This window comes from Onychomys torridus, chromosome 2 (assembly GCF_903995425.1).
Source record: "Onychomys torridus chromosome 2, mOncTor1.1, whole genome shotgun sequence".
Lineage (NCBI taxonomy): Eukaryota > Metazoa > Chordata > Mammalia > Rodentia > Cricetidae > Onychomys > Onychomys torridus.
Genome location: NC_050444.1, coordinates 129,786,520 through 129,805,528, shown reverse-complemented (window position 1 = coordinate 129,805,528; position 19,009 = coordinate 129,786,520). Strand labels below are relative to the sequence as shown.

General features: G+C 40.4%; 1 protein-coding gene across 4 annotated transcripts in view; it reads right to left on the bottom strand.

The window, feature by feature from the left end:
• The window catches only part of Stil (STIL centriolar assembly protein), a 41,021-nt gene that overhangs the window by 9,044 nt on the left and 12,968 nt on the right, over positions 1–19,009 (bottom strand). For 3 of the 4 annotated variants that reach the window (XM_036179437.1, XM_036179436.1, XM_036179438.1), the window contains 5 exons: positions 15,414–15,564; positions 13,124–13,233; positions 10,756–10,870; positions 7,937–8,857; positions 2,643–2,808 (listed from right to left, as the gene is read on the bottom strand). In XM_036179437.1, the coding sequence (XP_036035330.1) occupies positions 2,643–2,808; positions 7,937–8,857; positions 10,756–10,870; positions 13,124–13,233; positions 15,414–15,564 (1,463 nt within the window). The remainder of the gene's footprint in view (positions 1–2,642; positions 2,809–7,936; positions 8,858–10,755; positions 10,871–13,123; positions 13,234–15,413; positions 15,565–19,009) is intronic. The other variant, XM_036179439.1, reaches the window with a different exon arrangement.

Genomic DNA, 19,009 nt, shown 5'->3' with positions numbered 1-19,009 from the left:
AATCTGGGTTACATTAGTGGGAGTCTGTCTCAAAATAAAATGGAAATACCCCAGGAGAAAAAATATACATGCAAAAAAAAAAATCAAAGATCTGTAAATTCATAGGTCCTCTGGTTTTGATCTTTAAGTAGAGTGTTCTAGGAAACTGTCTACAAGGTACACACACTGTCAGGTGGGTATTTAAAAATTCAAGTGCTCTGGGGATAAGGAGACAGCTCAGTGTGTGAACTGCTTGCACAAGGACCTGAATTTGAATCCCTAGCACCCATTTAAATACCACCTGCTGGCCAGCAGCCTAGCTGAAACAGCAAGTTCCAGGTTTAAGAAAGACTCTGTCTCAAAAAATAAAGCAGAGATGCAAATGAGAAGGCAGACTGATGTCAACTTCTGGCATCTATTCATAACTACAAGGTTCAGCACACCTGAACACACATGTGCACACATGCATATAAAAGACATACACACTTAAAAAAAGTTGGAGATTTAGCTCAGTGGTAGAGCGCTTGCCTAGCAAGCGCAAGGCCCTGGGTTCGGTCCTCAGCTCTGGCCAAAAAAAAAAAAAAAAAAGAAGAGCCAGCAAAAGAGGCCTGTGAAGGTCCATCCATACACAGATGTATGGTAGGACCCAGGCGGTGATCAGTTCGTGACTCACATTGTTGAATCTGAGGCTTATGGTAGACTGATGAGTCTCTAGACACAAGAAAGAAAAAAAAAAAAAAAGACATACACACTTAAAAAAAAACCAAACAAAAATCCAATGCTTCTCTAATGTCATGAGCCATTTGTACATGCTTTCAGAGCCAATCTATGTCCTATTTATTTATACTTTCTGTTACAAAAACTCACTTTATTTTCACCACGTCTGTGAAGTCACCAGTTTGATATGCTAGTCAGACCTTTTCCATTACACATAAGATAAATCAATTGGGCTGGAAAGAAGGCTCACTGGTTAAGAGCAATTGTTCTTGCAGAAGACCTGGGATTGGCTCCCAACACTCATGGTTACTCACAACCATCCTTAACTCCAGTTCCACAGGATCTAACACCTCTTCTGACCTCTGCTAGCATCAAACATACAGCTGGTAGACACACATACATATATGCAGGTAAAAAATTCATACACATAAAGCTAAAAGAAAAACAGATTAACAAAAACAAGACACTCATCTGTACACTACCTCAAATAATCTCTTGTATCACAACCTATGTATATTTTCCACCCTGGGCAACACTGTTAATGCAATGGTTTGAAGAAGCAAAGAATATAAGTTGAAATGGTTTCTTTTCTTCCTTCCCTTTCCTATTTATTTATTTATTTATTTATTTATCTATCTATCTATCTATTATCTATCTATCTCTTCCTTCCTTCCTTCCTCCCTCCCTCCCTCCCTCCCTCCCTCCCTCTCTCTCTCTCTCTCTCTCTCTCTCTTTCTTTGGTGTTTTTCGGGACAGGGTTTCTCTGTGCAGTTTTGGTGCCTGTCCTGGGAGTTGAAATGGTTTCTTTTCTTCCTTTCCTATTTATTTATTTATTTGTTTGTTTATTTATTTGGTGTTTTTCGAGGCAGGGTTTCTCTGTGCAGTTTTGGTGCCTGTCCTGGGTCTCATTCTATAGACCAGGCTGGCCTCAAACTTATAGAGATGCACCTCCCTCTGCCTCCCAGTGCTGGGTTTAAAGGCGTGTACCACCACCGCCCAGCTTTTTTTTGTTCTTGTTTTTGAGACAAGGTATAGAGCCTAACCTGGCCACAAACTCAAGATGCTCCAGAGCACCGGGACTACAGACATGCACCACATGAAAAAAATTTCTATTTTGAATGATTTTATGATAATATATCAATAACATCAAGGTTTAACTTTGCTTTCACATATTTTTAGGAAAAAAATGAATTTTAAAAAGTTGCAACAGGTCCTGCCTACTCTATCTACCTTTAGAGAAAGTTAAGTATATATAAAATAAATACGCTTCTAAAAGTTTCTTAGTTCAAATGACTATTAATACTTTGCTTTAGAACTAGGTAGTAGTGGCGCACGCCTTTAATCCCAGCACTTGGGAGACAGAAGCAGGCAGCTCTCTGTGAGTTCAAGGCCAAAGTGGTCTACTGAGTGTTCCAGGATAGCTAGGGATAGGATACACAAAGAAATCCTGTCTTGAAAGAAACCAAAACCAAACCAACCAACCAATCAACCAAACACAACTACAATATAGTAAATATAGAATTTTATAAGACAGAAAAACACTATACTTCCCTTCACTTTGGTGTGTGTTCTGTATGAGGGTGTATATGTGTGCATGCTGGTGTGAACACACATGTACATATACATATGGATAGCAGAGGTCACTGTCAGGTGTCTTTCTCTACTACTCTCCACCCTATATTCTGAGAACTGAACGCACATCTCACTGGCTGGACAAGACTTGCTAGCCAGATTGTCTCAGTCTTCCCAGGACTAGGATTATATATAGATGCTTATTACTGCACCTGGCTTTTGACATGGGTGCTGCAGATCTGAACTTGGATCCTTAAGTTGTGTGGCAGGCACTGTACTAAACCAGCTCCTCACCTTCTCATCCATTCCTTGCTTTTAAAAGGCAAATGTGAGAAGCATTAAAAACTAATTTCTTACAGGTGAAATCAAGTTACCTGTGCTCACAGCAATGCTTACACTTTTTCTCATGTGCAAGCCAGGTGAAGGCTGTGCTTCCATGGAAACCAGCTCCACTTGTCTTGCTGCTTTCCCAGTGTCTTCCACAGTGCTTGTCTTAGGGGAGCCAGGATTTAGAGACTGTGCTTCCAATAAGCGCTGAATCTGTATCAATTAAAAACATGCATTAAACAGACAAAGGCAATCAACAAGACTGGTAGCGGAGTTTAGGAACAATCACAAATACTCTAGTTATTAGAGATGACTTTTAACTTGTGTTTTTCACAATACAATTAAAGCATACCATGAGACTTAGTGCAGATAGCCATTATCCTTAGTTACTAAGACCACTTTCATTAAGTATAAATCTAAGATTAGGATTGACACTTATGCAGAAAAGCCTGAACGGCTTCAAATCATACTTTTAATTCAAATACTTCAAATCAATGCCTTTTATTCCTCTTCACTTATAAATCAAATACCAATGGAGATGGAAGCATACCCTGAGCTTCATTTACCAAATATTGAGCATTTTACACAAGATTCTTTTTATAAAGGTTAGTCAAAATTGCTCATGTTTGGCCACATTGAAATAAAATAATAAACAACAGCTAACACTGCAAGACACTTGTACCACAAGTTATTTATTTTAGGTGTATGAGTGTTTTGTCTGCATGTATGTCTGAACACCTACATGCCTGGTGTCCATGGAGGCCAGAATAGAGCATTGGATTTCCTGAGGCTTGAGTTACAAGCAGTTAACATGGTTGTGAGCCACCATGTGGATACTGGGAACTGAACCTGGGTCCTTTAGAAGAATAGCCAGTGCTCTTAACCACTGAGCCACCTCTCCAGCCCTATGCCATAGATTTTATGTGTGACAATTCCATGAAGAGTATACTAATAAAATTCATTTTACAGGTTAGAAACTCGAAGCATTACAGTTACCTGTTGAGACTGTATGACAAGTAGCAACACTGAGGTCTCAACACTAAGAGCCTTCCCTCCCCCTTTCCAATCAGAGATGTAATTTATGTACATTAGAATTCACCAATTCTGAAGTTTATAGTTTAGTCACAAAATGTGAAACAATAGTCACTATTAATTTAAGATCATTTTTCCAATTATCAAAACCTCAGTATCATCCATGGCCATTCCTTACCACTCCTCTCTCCTGCCCTTTGTACCCACTAACACACCTAGCTCTGTGTTTGCTGATTCTGGATATTTCATGTAGACAGAACTAAGCCTTGTGTCTGGCTTCTTTCTCTTTAGAAGAAGCTTTTAACTGCAGCATTTATCAATGCTTTTGACTGTTGAATATTCTACTGTGGATATGCTCACTGAGTTGATCCATCTATCAAGCTCAAGGACAACCCGGCTGTTTATAATTTGGCCTATTGTGAATGATGATGCTATCTATGGACATTTATTCACAGGGTTTTTTGTTTTATTTTGATTTTTGTCCTGTTGTTTTAAGATGGGGTCTTGCTAAATAATCCCAGTGACCTAAGCCTCACTCTATTGCTCAGTCTGGTTCCAGCTTGATTCCTCTCTCCCTGCATCTCTTGGCTGTCCTATCACAGCAGTGTATGCACAGGATTTTAATTTTTCCTGAATATATATGGAGTAAGGGACATCCCCCTTTATTTGTTGTGTTGCTGATTATTTTTGTTATTTTTTTCCCTAAAAAATGGTATTATGTGGTGATAATTTTAGGATTCATGCAACAGTACTATTAAGATTAACTAGTCTATTTAATTTTAGTGAACTAATATAATTTCAATAAGGTTGCTTTTCCATGGCTACATAACCTATATTGGCTGGAAATTGAATTATAACCGAAGAAATCTGTCTGTTCAATTCATTTGCCCACTCCATTAAGTATCATGCCAAAAACTACTGTGAATACTAGAGGAGGAGCAAGTTTGGGTATCCTTTTGTAAACTGGGCAAGTGCCCCACCTCTGAGCTACAGCCCTAGCTACCCAAGGCTGGGTATCTCTGAACTTTTTAGATAAACATTTCCTTTGACTTCAGTTTACTTCTGGAGGGCCAGTGAGATGGCTCTGTGGGTTAAGGCACTTGCTGCCAAGCCCCAATACCTGAGTTTGTTCTCCGGACCCCACATGGTGAAGGAGAGAACTGGCTTCTGTAAACTCTGGACTTCCACATGCATACCATGGTCAACATGAACACACACACACACACACACACACACACACACACACACACACAAAGTAATAAAAATTTTTACGTTTACTTCTAGAGATCTACGGCACATTGATATTAGCATCTATGCAGCTGAAAATGTGAATGAAAGATGCAAGTAAGTGGGCTGGAAAGACAGTTCAGCTGTTAGTATACAACTGAAAGGTACAAAAATGTAAAAAAATACATAAAATTAAATGCACTGGGGAAAAAAACCAAAATAAAACCCTACAAGTACAGGGATGTCCACTGATTGCAAGAGAAGAAAATTCAAAGTATTGACAGAATAGAACAAAACAACCAGAAAGCTCATGTGTATATACTCTTAGAAAATGACCCAAAGCTGGCCGGTGGTGGCGCATGCCTTCAATCCCAGCACTCGGGAGGCAGAGGCAGGAAGATCTCTGTGAGTTCAAGGCCAGCCTGGGCTACAGACCGAGATCCAGGACAGGCTTCAAGGCTACACAGAGAAGCTCTGTCTCGAAAAGCAACAACAGCAGCAACAACAACAACAACAACAACAACAACAACAACGAAAATGACCCAATATAATAAAGTTCTAGTGGGAATGTCTGAAAAAATTACCTGGGGCTGGGGAAGCAGCTTAGCTAGAGAAGTGCTAGCCATGCAAACACAGGGACCTGAGCCTGGTCCCGAGCACAGAGAGCCAGGTGTGATGTGCGCCTGTGGTGAGAGCACTGGGAAGTGGGGACAGGTCGATCCCTCAGGCTCATGACCAGCTAAGTTCCAGGTCCCACTGAGAGACTGTCTCCAAAACAGTTTTAAACACACAACTGGGTTGTACCCTTTAAACAGGTAAATTGTGGTATATGTAAATTACACGTCAATAACATCAAGATTTGCCGTCTCATTATCCTGAGATAGCTCAAATCCTCTTCTAGAACTACCATCAGTAGTTCCACGATTCTTCTCTATGTGTCCTGTTCTTTCAGCGCATTTGTTGATATCTGTAGAGCCAATCCATTCAAATATTTATTTCTCTGAAATCGCTATCATCTACAAAATATTTCTTGTTCTTCTTCGTCAATAATAAGAATCATAGTAATAATTAATAATAATGATAAACATAAGGCAAACAGCTCCTGAGGAACAACACGTAAGGCTGACCCTAGGCCCTCGGATGCATGCACACACATGTGAACCCATGCCTCGAGTTCCTTAAAAAAAGGTAAAAAACTATGAGGAAAATATTGTGTGTTTACAGAAAAAAATTTCTATGTCATGTTTTATGTAATGCTACTCTAGATGAGAACTCACAGTCTATAAATACACATTATAAGCAGCTAATATTTTTAAATAGCGTAACAAATCTCTTTAGGTTGATTAGTCTTTTTTCAAACAAGACAGAAAATAAATAATTCTTTTCAATGTAAATAGTTAATTACTTAACTATATTAACATTTTTGGTTTAAGTATTTAATGATTTATTAAAATCCAAATCTATGTAAATCTCAAAGACCATACCTCTATTTAAAAACAGAAAAGCTGGGGCTGGAGAGATGGCTCCCAGCACCTGCATCAGGTGGCACGCAACCACCTCTAACTCTAGTTCCAGGGGACACAATGCCCTCTGCCGCCTCTGGCACAGGCATGCCTATGGTGCACATAAACTCATGCAGGTATACACACATACATTTACAAAGTCCTTTAAAAACGAAATAAAGTAGAACTTTCTCAGGTGTTCCTACCCATAGAATTTAAAGCAGAATACGAAAACCTTTGTCTTTTTTTGTAAAATGCAATTCTATTGAAGATTTTAAAAATGTTATTTATTTTTACTTTAACCACTGAGATATCTCTCCATCCACCCTCTTTTTTTTAAAAGATACTCAATTTTTTTTAAAGGTTTATTTATTATTATTATATATACAGCATGTATGACTACAGGCCAGAAGAGGGCACCAGATCTCATTACAGATGGCTGTGAGCCACCATGTAGTTGCTGGGAATTGAACTCAGGACCTCTGGAAGAGCAGTCGGTGCTCTTAACCTCTGAGCCATCTCTCCAGCCCCACCCTCTTTTTTTTTTTTTTTTTTTTTTTTTTAAAGCTAGAGTATTATAGAGCTTGGGATGGCCTCAAAAAACTTTAAAACAAAGATTTTCTAAATAACACATTACGTGGAGTAGTCACATATTTGTATAGTTATAGGGCCAAGAAAAAACACGAAGCCCACATTCCAAGTTATTCTCACTAGCATTGGTTCCAAAGAGAAGAACTGGTTTGGTGTATGTATGTGGAAGAAGGATGCTGATGAGGAATGAGGGAAAGGCAAACCCGGACTAAACTTTGAATAAGGCCACATTGAAAGATTGAGAACCCTGCAGTACAAGTCCTGAGGAAGGCAACACTGCAGAATGAAAGGAGCAGGACCAGTCACACAGACACAGAGGCAGCTACATACAGTGATGCACATCTGTAATCCCAGTCACACAGACACAGAGGCAGCTACATACAGTGATGCACATCTGTAATCCCAGTCACACAGACACAGAGACAGCTACATACAGTGATGCACATCTGTAATCCCAGTCACACAGACACAGAGACAGCTACATACAGTGATGCACATCTGTAATCCCAGTCTAGGCCCCATGAGACCATGTCTCAAAAACCAACACAAATAAAAATAAGCAGATACAGAGGTTCTTAACTGGTCTCTTATATAGTAACTGGTCTCAAGTACAGTAGCAATAAAGACTCACTGGCTAAGGTGAGTATACATAAAGACTGACAAACTAGAGACATGCCAGCCTTTGTATTCAGCTGTAGCAAAAGGCTTTAGACAATGGAAAGAAAATGCAATTATGTTATAGGTTAGGAGTCACAGACAGAAGGCTTGCTCTCTTGTCTTAGCCCTACTAACCAGCAAAATGGAGCAGGGTTAAATTATTCTCTCTAATCCTCACTTTATCTGTAAAACAAGAGGGACTAGAATCCAGCTTCTAAGGCCTTTCTGGTTCTAGTATTCTATAGTGCTATAAAGCGTAATCACTGTAGAGTTGCCAGATATTAAGGAAATGCATTAAGAATTTAATAGTATCAAGAAAGTTTCACCCAAACCTGTGCCTGAAGTAGTCTCAGCTGCCTGTCCTGCTCCGTGACAAAGCGATATGCATCAGGAGATAGTCCCATCATGCCATTGTCTGGCACCTTGCTGGGTGTGTGCATGCACATGGCACAAGTCTGTGGTACACATGAGTCCATATGTGAAGGTCCTGCTACAGGGGACGGCTCTGCATTGTTGTGGGGAGAATAGCCACCCATGCCTCCCTGGCTACTCGAAGAGTAGATGGCATTATGACACAGAGATGGACATCCACTTGAATGAAATAATGCATGTTTTGGAAGGGCTTCATTTCGGAGGTCTTGAATGGACCCTACTGTATTTCCCTGCCAAGAATGTATTGTATTACACTGAATATGGCCATGATGCTGACAGCAGTTGCAGATGTTTGTGGGATAGTAAGATGGGAGTGAAGGAGTAGGTACTTGAAGCTCCATTGGTCTTGCTGAATTATGAGGTGAAAAAACAAAATTGTGTGGCTGGGCTTGTGCAGCAAGTGAGGGCTGCCTAGAATTCACTGTGGAAGGTCTCATCGGACAGTCTTCCTTCTGCAAGCTCCCAGCAGAAACTGCTTCAAGTTTCTCAGATACAGCAGGAGAAGGTGCATTAAGAAATGGTTTAGCACTAGTGTTCCTGAAATGGGGCCATTCTTTCTTACAGGTAGGTGACCGCTTCCCTCTGTACTGTCTCAAAGCGGTGTCCTGGCTTAACTGATTAGGTGTTCCCTTCAGGGACGGCTCCCCAGCATCAGCCTCTGAGCTGTGCTTGTCATCACAAAGCTCAGGCTGCAACGGCTTCATCAACAAAGGATTCTCCATTGTCATCATTTCCAATGGGTCAGACTGATGATGTGAGTCTACGAAGTTGCTGTCTAACACAAGAGAAAGTTCAGGGACAGACGGCTGGATCTGAGAAATCTACAAATGGAAGCAAAGAGGAAATTCTTAGGAAACTTACTTGCTCTATTTTCCTTAGACAAGTATTTCCCAAGTAACGTCCAGTTATATATTAAGATTCGTTCATTATTTAGACTATCAATAAATATTTTCTGGGTACATGGCAGGAGGTACAAATACAACTGTAACACAGTAAATGAGGTTGCTGCCCTCAACTATAGGTAAATACTCGCCCAACTTATTTAGTTTTTGGAGACTAGGTGTTGTAGTTTGAAGGTATTTGGCCCCCAAAATCTCATAGGGTGTGTCACTATTAGGAGGTGTAACTTTGTTAGAGTAGGTGTGGCCTTGTTGGAGGAAGTGTGTCACTGTGGAGGCAGGCTTTGAGGCTATCACCCAGTATCAGTCAACTTCCTGTTCCCTGAAAGCCAAGATACAGCCAGCACAAAGTCAGCCTGCACGCCACCATGCTCCCTGCCATGATGATAATGGACTGAACCTCTGAAACTGCAAGTGAGCACCCCAACTAAATGTTTTCCTTTTAAGAGTTGCCATAGTCATGGTATCTCTTCACAGCAATAAAAACCCTGATTAAGACACATAGCCTTGGCTGTCCTCAAACTCACTGTGTAGACCAGGCTGGCCTCTAACTGAGAGATCCACCTGCCTCTGCCTCCCTCTGGGATTTAAGGCGTATGCCACCTCCCCCCCTCTATCCCAGGCTCCCTGATTTATTTAAAATGGAAATCCTTTTATTATGACATTGATTAACATTGCCTAGATTACAGAACAAAAAAATGGGAAAGTGTATTATACTATAGTTTCTTACCCTCACTCTGCCAAAAAATTTACCAGGTAGAATGCTTCAACAAGTGCAAATGCCCATGTTAATGTTCCTTTAAGAATTAACACTCTGCTGGTAGTGGCATATGCCAGTAATTCCAGCACTTGGGAGGCAAAGGCTGGGGGACCTCTCAGTTAGAGGCCAGCCTAGTCTACAGAGTGAGTTCCAGGATAGCCAAGGCTACACAGAGAAACCCTATCTTGAAAAACTAAACCAAAAAAACAAAAAAAAACACCACTCCAATAAATACTTCAGGATATTTTCCCACTAACATCACCCAGCTATTTCTTTTTACTTATATTAAATAAAAGAGATGGGGTGAACATAAAATCCATTGTACTATACTACACTCCATACTATAGTACTGTACTATACTATACTATACTCCAGTTCCAGGGGATCTGGCACCCTCACACAGAATATATACAGGCAAAACACCAGTGTACATTAAATAAATAAATCTTGAGAGCGAGAGAGAGAGAGAGAGAGAGAGAGAGAGAGAGAGAGACGCTCGGGAAGAAATTTAAAATACCCTACAGTGTCAGTGTGGACTTTTCAAGGGAGAGTCACCAACCATATTAATTTTTAAAAGTCTTTTGTTGGTTTTCCTTTCAATTAAGTCCAATTAAGGTAAACATTTCTAAAATTGCTCAGTAGTTGGTAGCAACTGGCAACTAACCTCTAATGCAAGCAGGATGTCTTCTGAGTACAGAACCAAAGCTAATGTCAGGCGCGGTGACGGAATACTGAGTCCATGTGAGTGCTGGAAGCACCAAATTGTGAAGGCAAGCCCAGGACTGGAGACCCAGTGTACTGTTTACTAGTTGTGTGGCCATGAGCAGCTAACCAACTGAAACCTCAGTTCCCTGTTCTTCTGTATACATTCCCACCTAGATGTGAACGTACGCATACACTCTTACTTCATTATATGCACCTGTGAGACATATACATCTATTCCTACATAGAGATATAATCTATAATAGCTAAATGATCCTTATCTAAGTATGAGGTGGTAATTAAGTGCTTTACTATATAAGATTTCTAGCTGAAGGTGAATTCATTTTTAGAGCACTACCTTCTCACTCACTGGGTGAGGACTGGGCATCGGTCTTGGAGAAAAATCTTCATCTTCAAAGTCAGCTTCAGGTTTATTTATTGATATTTTCCCAGAAGATACTTTTTGGGGAGATCTAAAGAGTAAAAGAAGAGACAAGAAAAACCTTCAGTAAACCAGGCTTTTTTCCTATTTGAAATGTGCTGATGTCATTTAGTAATATGCTGAATATGCTGATGTCATTTAGTAACTACTGAAACATATAATTTAGTACCTGGCAGCTACAGATGATTTTCTTAGGTCAGTTTAGTTTACTACTCAGGTTTAGTTAATAAACTGCTCCATTTACCCAATCACTCAAAGTTTAACCCTACTTTATGAAATGCTACAGTCCATCAATAGCAACTGAATGCCTACTGGTTGACCATACTGAACAATGTAGAAAGAAAGCTTAGACTTACTGGAAACATGTTATAGTGTGACAGATACGCACTCTGCAATGGATGGAATCTGAAATGTGCTCCATAGGCTCAGGTTCTGAAAACTCAAAACCTGACCCCAGCTTGTAACAGTCTTTTGAAGGTCATGGAACCTTCAGGAGGTAGGGCCTGGCTGCTGGAAGTAGGTCAGTTAGGGTAGATCTTTAAATGTTACATTTGCTCCTGATTCCATCCTTCTGTATGTGTCCTGGCCCCCACATGTGAAGAGACTACCATCACTCAAATCCCATCACTGCTGGGTGGAACAGCTTCTGTCACCATGCCTTCTCACCAAGAGCTGCAATCACTCTGAAACAGTGAGCCAAGCTAGCCTTTTCTTAGGATGTTCTGTCTGCTATTTTATCTGTTACAGCAATAACAGATATAACTAAGGCACATTCCAACAATACTCAATATACCATACTAAATACCTGTATACTAAAAATAAACCTTAAAAAATATATCTGTGGTTGGTATGTAAAATGAATAGAAAACTTCTTAATAATAAAAAATATATAGTGACAATTAAAAAAACATACTTAAAAAAAACTTACATCAACCTGTCAAAGATTAGATACAAATGGACACATCTCAGCAAACAGCAGCACAGATAGATGAGAATTCTGCTGCCTTTTATTACCAGTAATGATACACCATTAATCTCCTCTACATAAAATCTCAGAGGAAAGGAAATAAAAAGATAGTGAATTAATCATACTCTGAACAGAATAAAAGAACAAGTAGGGGCTTAAGGTGGACAGTAAGTTCAATTATGGAAGAAAATGGTACATAACTTTGCACACTTGATTTACTCTGTGGAATACTGGCTATTGCTACATTTCTTTCCTCTCTCTCTCTCTCTCTCTCTCTCTCTCTCTCTCTCTCTCTCTTGGTTTTTTGAGACAGGGTTTTACTGTGGAGCCCTGGCTGTCCTGGAACTTACTCTGTAGACCAGGCTGGCCTCAAACTCAGAGATCTGCCTGCCTAAATCTGATGTCCTCTGACCTCTGAAGGCACTGCATGCACATGGTGCACATAAATACATGCACACAAAACACTACACATACAATAAATAAATCTTTAAATTAAAAAAAAAAAGCTTAGGGAATGTAGCTCAATAGTAGACTAGCCTAGCATCCAAGAGGCCCAGGGTTTGACCTCTGGCACTGCATCATCACCATCATCATCATCATAATAATAAAAACCAAAACTATTGTAGCACTATTAACAACAGTCAAGATATGATGCAACCTAAATGTCCATCAACAGAATGAATAAAGAAAATTACTCAGCCACAAAGAGTGGAGTAATGACATTTTCAGGAAAATGGATAGAACAGAGCATAATTTAACTGAAATAAACCAGATTCAAAATGATTAATGTTATATGTGTGTGCCTGAAAACCAAGTGGGAACCACTTAAGGGGAAGAGGGAAGGGAGGAAGAAAGTGAAGTGTAAATACGAGCAAAGCACACTTTGTATTTGTGAAAATACCAGAGCAAATCTCACTATTTTGTATTCCTTCTAAACAAATGAATAAAAACCCCGAGAAACAGACAAGACAGCGCTAGGATGATTTAAAATAAAACAAACAACAAACAAAAAACCCCAGCATTCAAAGGCAGCTTTGAACTGTGTTTATCAAATAAGTTTACCAAAAATAATTGGAGGTCTTAAAAAAACACTATGCTTCTTTATTTTGGGGTGGGAGGGATGCAGGCCTCCACATGTAGAGGTCAGAGAACAACTCTGGGGTTGCTTCTCTCCTTCCACCTACACTTGGGATCCAGGGATCAAACTCAGGTCAACAGCAAGAGACTTTACCCAATGAGTAAATAATATTTTAATCACTCAATAAAAACTAATAAGGAGTAAAGAAGATATACATGGTACTAAAGATTATCTTTTACCTCTTAACGGAAAGATTCTTGGAAATCTTGCTGAAAAACTCTGCTTCTGCATCTTGACTTTCAGCACTCAGTTCGAAATGGATTAGACTTTTGTCAGAAGGTTCAATGTTCTGAAATGAAGTAGGCCATAGTTGAGATCTGACTTCCAATACCAAAGAATTCTATTTATCTGAACACTGATACTGGATCACACCAGAAGGAGCAGTTCTGACTTCTGTAACCTGCTTCTGTAGAATGCCTAGCTCCCTGCTTTGTATGTGAAAATGAACACCTGACTCCCGTATTAAGAAACTCATTCAGTAACCAGGGATTCAGTGAACATAACAATTATGTAAAAACATTAAAAAAAAAAAACAAACAACATACTCATGAAATGATACAATCCATAAATGAATTAAAAAAAAAAGTTGAGCTGAGTGGAAACTCACAGTTATTTGCAGCTATTCAGTACTCTAATGAAATAATGAATTTTTACTTTTATTACTTATCTTGAGACCTAGGATAAATGGTAATTAATAAAAAAAAAAAGTAGTGCTTAAAGCAGAAACAATGGTAGACACATGTAGTCCTAGGTACTCAAGGAGGTTGAGATAGGAGGATTATTTGAGCCAAGGACTTTGAAGCCAGCCTCGGCAAAAAGGAGGTGTCCTTTACTTTCTATTTAATTTATTTATTTGTTTGTTTGTTTAGTTAGTTTGTTAGTTTTCATTTTGTTTTGTTTTGTTTTGTTTTTAAGACAGGAACCCTCTACATAGTCCTGGCTACCCTAGAACTCACTATGTAGACCAGGCTGGCCTATAACTCATAGAGATCCTTCTGACTCTGCCTCCCAAGTGCTAGGATTAAAGGCATGTGTCACACACCTGGCTTATCCTTAAAATTTAGTTTACATATGACAGTTTCTGTGGTGGTATTATGTTCCCCACAATATTGTGCACCCTAATACACTTCTCTGGGGTCAGAGAACAGACAGCCACTAGATACAGAGCCACAAATGGTGGCTAGAAAATGGGAAGAGCTAGCCTGATCTCTGAGTTCAAGGCCACTTTAGAAACAGCTAAGTATGGTGACCCACGCCTTTAATCCCAGAAACCCAACCTTTAATCCCAGGGAGTGGGGGCAGAAAGAGAAAGGTATATAAGCCCCGAGGACCAGGAACTAAGTGAGTAAAGCATGTAGTTAGTTAAGCATTTGGTTGGTGAAGTGTTCAGGCTTTGGAGCAACACAGTTCAGCTCAGATTCATGTGGAGGAGGACTCAGAAGCTTTCAGCCTGAGCAAAAAGGATCACCTGAGGAACTAGCAAGGTGAGATAGTTGTGGCTTGTTCTGTGTCTCTGATCTTCCAGCATTCACCCCAATAACTGGCCTCAGGTTTGATTTTATTAATAAGAACTTTTAAGTTTCCAAGACCTACTTTCTTTGTAATGACCATCTAGATGCATCATTTATTTTCAGAAACAAGGTCTTAAAATGCAGGCCTGGCTCTTCTGGAACTCACTATGTAGACCAGGCTAGCTTCTGAACTCACAGATAACCACCTACTTCTGTCTACTGAGTACTGGGATCAAAAGCCTGTGACACCAGGCTTGGCTCCTAGATGCATTTTTATGTACTTCGCTAGATCTCCTAGGACTGGAGTTACAGATGGTTGAGTCACCATGGGGATGCTGGGAACTGAACCCAGGTCCTCTGGAAAAGCAGCCAGTGCTCTTAACCACTAAGTCACGTCTCCAGCTCCCATGAAAATCTTTTATATAATATTAATTATAGCCACATATCTTAAAAATAAGTGGTAACAAGGAAGACATTAACAAAAATTAATCCTCAACACTATAGAATAATACAATGTATAAGCTACTGACAAGATGACTAGAAAAACAGGAAATGATGGCTAATCTTCACTATCAACTTGACTAGACTTACATTCACCTACATGGTTGAGGCATGTCTACATATTATTGGTGAAGGTGTTTTGGGAGAGGGCTAACTGATGAAGACACACCCAGAATGTGGGTGGTACCATCCATGGGCTGAGCCCTGACTGAAGCAAGGGTGTAAAAAGACACAGTGGAGTGTCTGTATCCTGTTGCCCTGTTTCCAGGTTAGAAGAGAAGCTCTCTTCTACCAGTCCTACCTCCAGGATGGTCTGCTCTAGCACATGAGGACAACCTATCATAGCCCAAACTCTGAAACTGCCAGCCCTACCTAATCTCTCATTCCCTGCTTATCTCAGACACTTTGGTCAGAGTGATGAACAAAATAACACACACAGGCAAGTCTAAGCACTTACATTGAAAAGATGTAAAGTCTCCTTGTTGGTTAGTAACTGAAACTGAAGGCCAGGTGTCTCACTGTCACATGGAAGACACTCATAAAATTCAGGTTCCTTATGCGTCAAGGAATAAAGAACTACGATGAAATTTCCAGATTCTGAAAAAACCCTGAACAAAAAAAACGACACTGAATTAAAATTTAGTGCTAGTAAGATTATATTGCCCTGGGCGGTCGTGGCACATGCCTTTAATCCCAGCACTCAGGAGGCAGAGGCAGGCGGATCTCTGTGAGTTCAAGGCCAGCCTGGGCTACAGAGCAAGTTCCAGGACAGGCTTCAAAGCTACACAGAGAAACCCTGCCTTGAAAACAACAAAAAACAAAACAAAACAAAACAAAAAGATTATATGGAAAGATCTTCCAGGTAAGTTTTTCAATCTAGTCAATATACCATTTAAAGTATGCATGTTTACTTTGTTATTTTTTAAAATTTGTTTATTTCTACTTTTAAAATAATTTATTTAATTTTATGTTCAATGGTATGAAGGTCTCAGGTCCTCTAGAACTGGAGTTATAGACAGTTGTGAGCTACCATGTGGGTGCTGGGAACTGAACCCGGGTCCTCAGGAAGAACAGCCAGTGCTCCTAACTGCTAAGCCATCTCTCCAGCCTCCAAAGATTTATTTTTGTTTTATGTGTATAAGTGTTTGTGTGCATGTATGTATCCGTACAATGTGCGTGTCTGGTGCCCTTGGAGGCACAGAGCCAGTCTGTGAATCCTGGGAATCAAACCCGGGTCCCCTGCAAGTGCACTCAGTGCTCTTAACCCCGAGCCATCTCTCCAGTCCCCAAAGTTCTTAACTTCCAATTAGAATGTACTGAGTGCACTTGCAGGGGACCCGGATTTGATTCCCAGGACTCACATACTGGCTTAACCAATTAAGAAATACATTCTAGCCAGGCAGTGGTGGCGCATGCCTGTAATCCCAGCACTCGGGAGGCAGAGGCGGGCCTCTGTGAGTTCAAGGCCAGCCTGGTCTCCAAATCGAGTTCCAGGAAAGGCTTAAAGCTACACAGAGAAACCCTGTCTCGAAAAACCAAAGAAAGAAAGAAATACATTCTAGGGGCTGGAGAGATGGCTCAGAGGTTAAGAGCACCGACTGCTCTTCCAGAGGTCCTGAGTTCAATTCCCAGCAACCACATGGTGGCTCACAACCATCTGTAATGAGATCTGGCGCCCTCTTCTGTGTACATAATAAATTAATAAATCTTAAAAATATGGAAAATGAAAATTTCCATTTCAAAAATGAATACACACACACACACACACACACACACACACACACAGACTATGCACACAGTGGTATTATACACCTGTAGCTACGTGGAAGAGTCAAAAAGGATCACTTGAGTTCTGGAGTTCAATACCCACCTGAGCTTTTACTGGACATTCACTGTCTATAGAAACTTAAAACAAGGTGAGTAATTGACAGCCGGGTCATGGTGGTGCACACCTTTAATCCTAGCACTAGGGAGGCAGAGGCTAGATCTTGAGGCCAGCCTGGTCTACAGAGCTAGTCCAAGTTAGCCAGGACTACACAGAGAAACCCTGTCTTGAAAACCTGGAGGGGGAAAAAAAAAGGCGAGTAACTGATAAAGCTTAACTACACTAAACCACAGAAATGAACAACAATGAACATTCAGCACCCTGCGACTAAAGGGATGGATGGCTCAGCAGTTAAACTGCCCTCCCTCCTCTTCCAGAAGACCAGGTTCAATTCCCAGCATCCACATGGTGCCTCACAGCCATCTGTAACTCCAGTTCCATGGGACATGTCCTCTTTTAGCCTCCATGAACATCGGGAATACATGTGATGCATAGACATACATGTAGATGAAACACCCATACACATAAAATTAGTAATAATACAAATTTTTTAAAAGATTTATTTATTTATTATATATACAGCATGTATGCCTGCACACCAGAAGAGGGCGCCAGATCTCATTACAGATGGTTGTGAGCCACCATGTGGTTGCTGAAATTGAACTCAGGACCTCTGGAAGAGCAGACAGTGCTCCTAACCTCTGAGCCATCTCTCCAGCCCATAATACAAATTTTCAAAAGAAAAAAAACACTTAGCACCCTTCCTCTCTTTTTGTTTGTCTGTGACAAGAACTCACATAATGTAGGCTGGCTTGGAACTTGCTCTGTAAGTCCAGGTTGGCCTCAACAAACTTGTCTTCCTGCCTTAGCCTCCCAGTGCTAGGATTATAGGTAAGGTAGGCCTTATTATGTCTGGCTTGTTCACTTGGAAAGGTGAATAAATCTAAAGAGTATAACTATAAGAGCATCTAAAAATACAGGGATGCTTTTATTTTAGTAATACTCCCAGAATGGGAAAAGCCTAAGCAAGAAAGAAAAATGATAAATTAGACTTAAAATATCTTGGGTTGGAGCTAGAAAGATGGCTCAGTCATTAAGAGCACCTGCTGATCTTCTAGAGGACCTGGGGCTTGATTCCCAGCATCCACTTGGTAGTTCACAAGCTCTTGGAATTCCAGTTCTGCTATGGGATGTCTTTCTGTAAGCTGTGAGTGTGTGTTGCTCTGATTGGTTAATAAATAAAGCCGTTTGGCCTATGGCAGGGCAGGATGGAGCCAGGCAGGAAAATCCAAGGGAAATAATAAAGGAGAAAGGAAAGGAGAAGGAGAGGGAGGAGACGCCATCCCGCTGTCCAGGGAGCAGCATGTAATGACACACAGGTGAAGCCATGGAACACATGGTGACATATGGATTAATAGAAATGGGCTAAGTTTAGTTATAAGAGCTAGCTAGCAAGAAAATTGAGCCATAGGCTGTGGCCATGCCATTTGTTGTTGATACAAGCCTCTGTGTGTTTACTTGGGTCTGAGCTGCTGCAGGACTGAGCGGGACACAGGAAAACTTCCAGCTACACAGTTCCCAGACTACAGTGCTTTCTTCTGGCCTCTCTGGGCACCAAGTATGCAAATAGTACACAGATGTACATGCAGGCAAAACACACGTAGAACAAAATAAACAACACAACACAACTACATAATATATTTTTTTTCTTTAAAGCTTGGAGTATAGGTCAGAGATGTACAAAGCTTTGGCTTGGAGACCCAGCACCATCAGGAAATAGAATACAGTCTAGGAAAAATATTATAACTAAAATTAAATGAAGTAACAATCCTGGGGAAGAAAGTTTTGTTCTAAGTATGTGTTGTATGGGCAAAGAGAAATAGGGAAAGAGAAAAAGGAGGGAAGTGCATGGCCTTACAAATTAATACGAGAAAGATGCACAATCCAAGAGAAAATGGCCAAATATAGCACCCAGAAGAGGTCATAGATGCTGCAAAAGACCATGCTGCTTCTATTAGATTAGCAAAGATTATCAAAGGCATTTGTAACCCAAAACAGCAGCTCATGCCTGTAGTTCAAACACTCAGAGGCTAGGGTAGCAAGATTGCCCGAGTTCAAATTCAATCTGGGCTACACAGTGAGTTCAAGGCCATTTTGGCGAGAGATTAAGACCCTGTCTCAAAAGACTGAAGAAAAAGCAAACAAAGGCTTTCCACTCACCAGTTTTG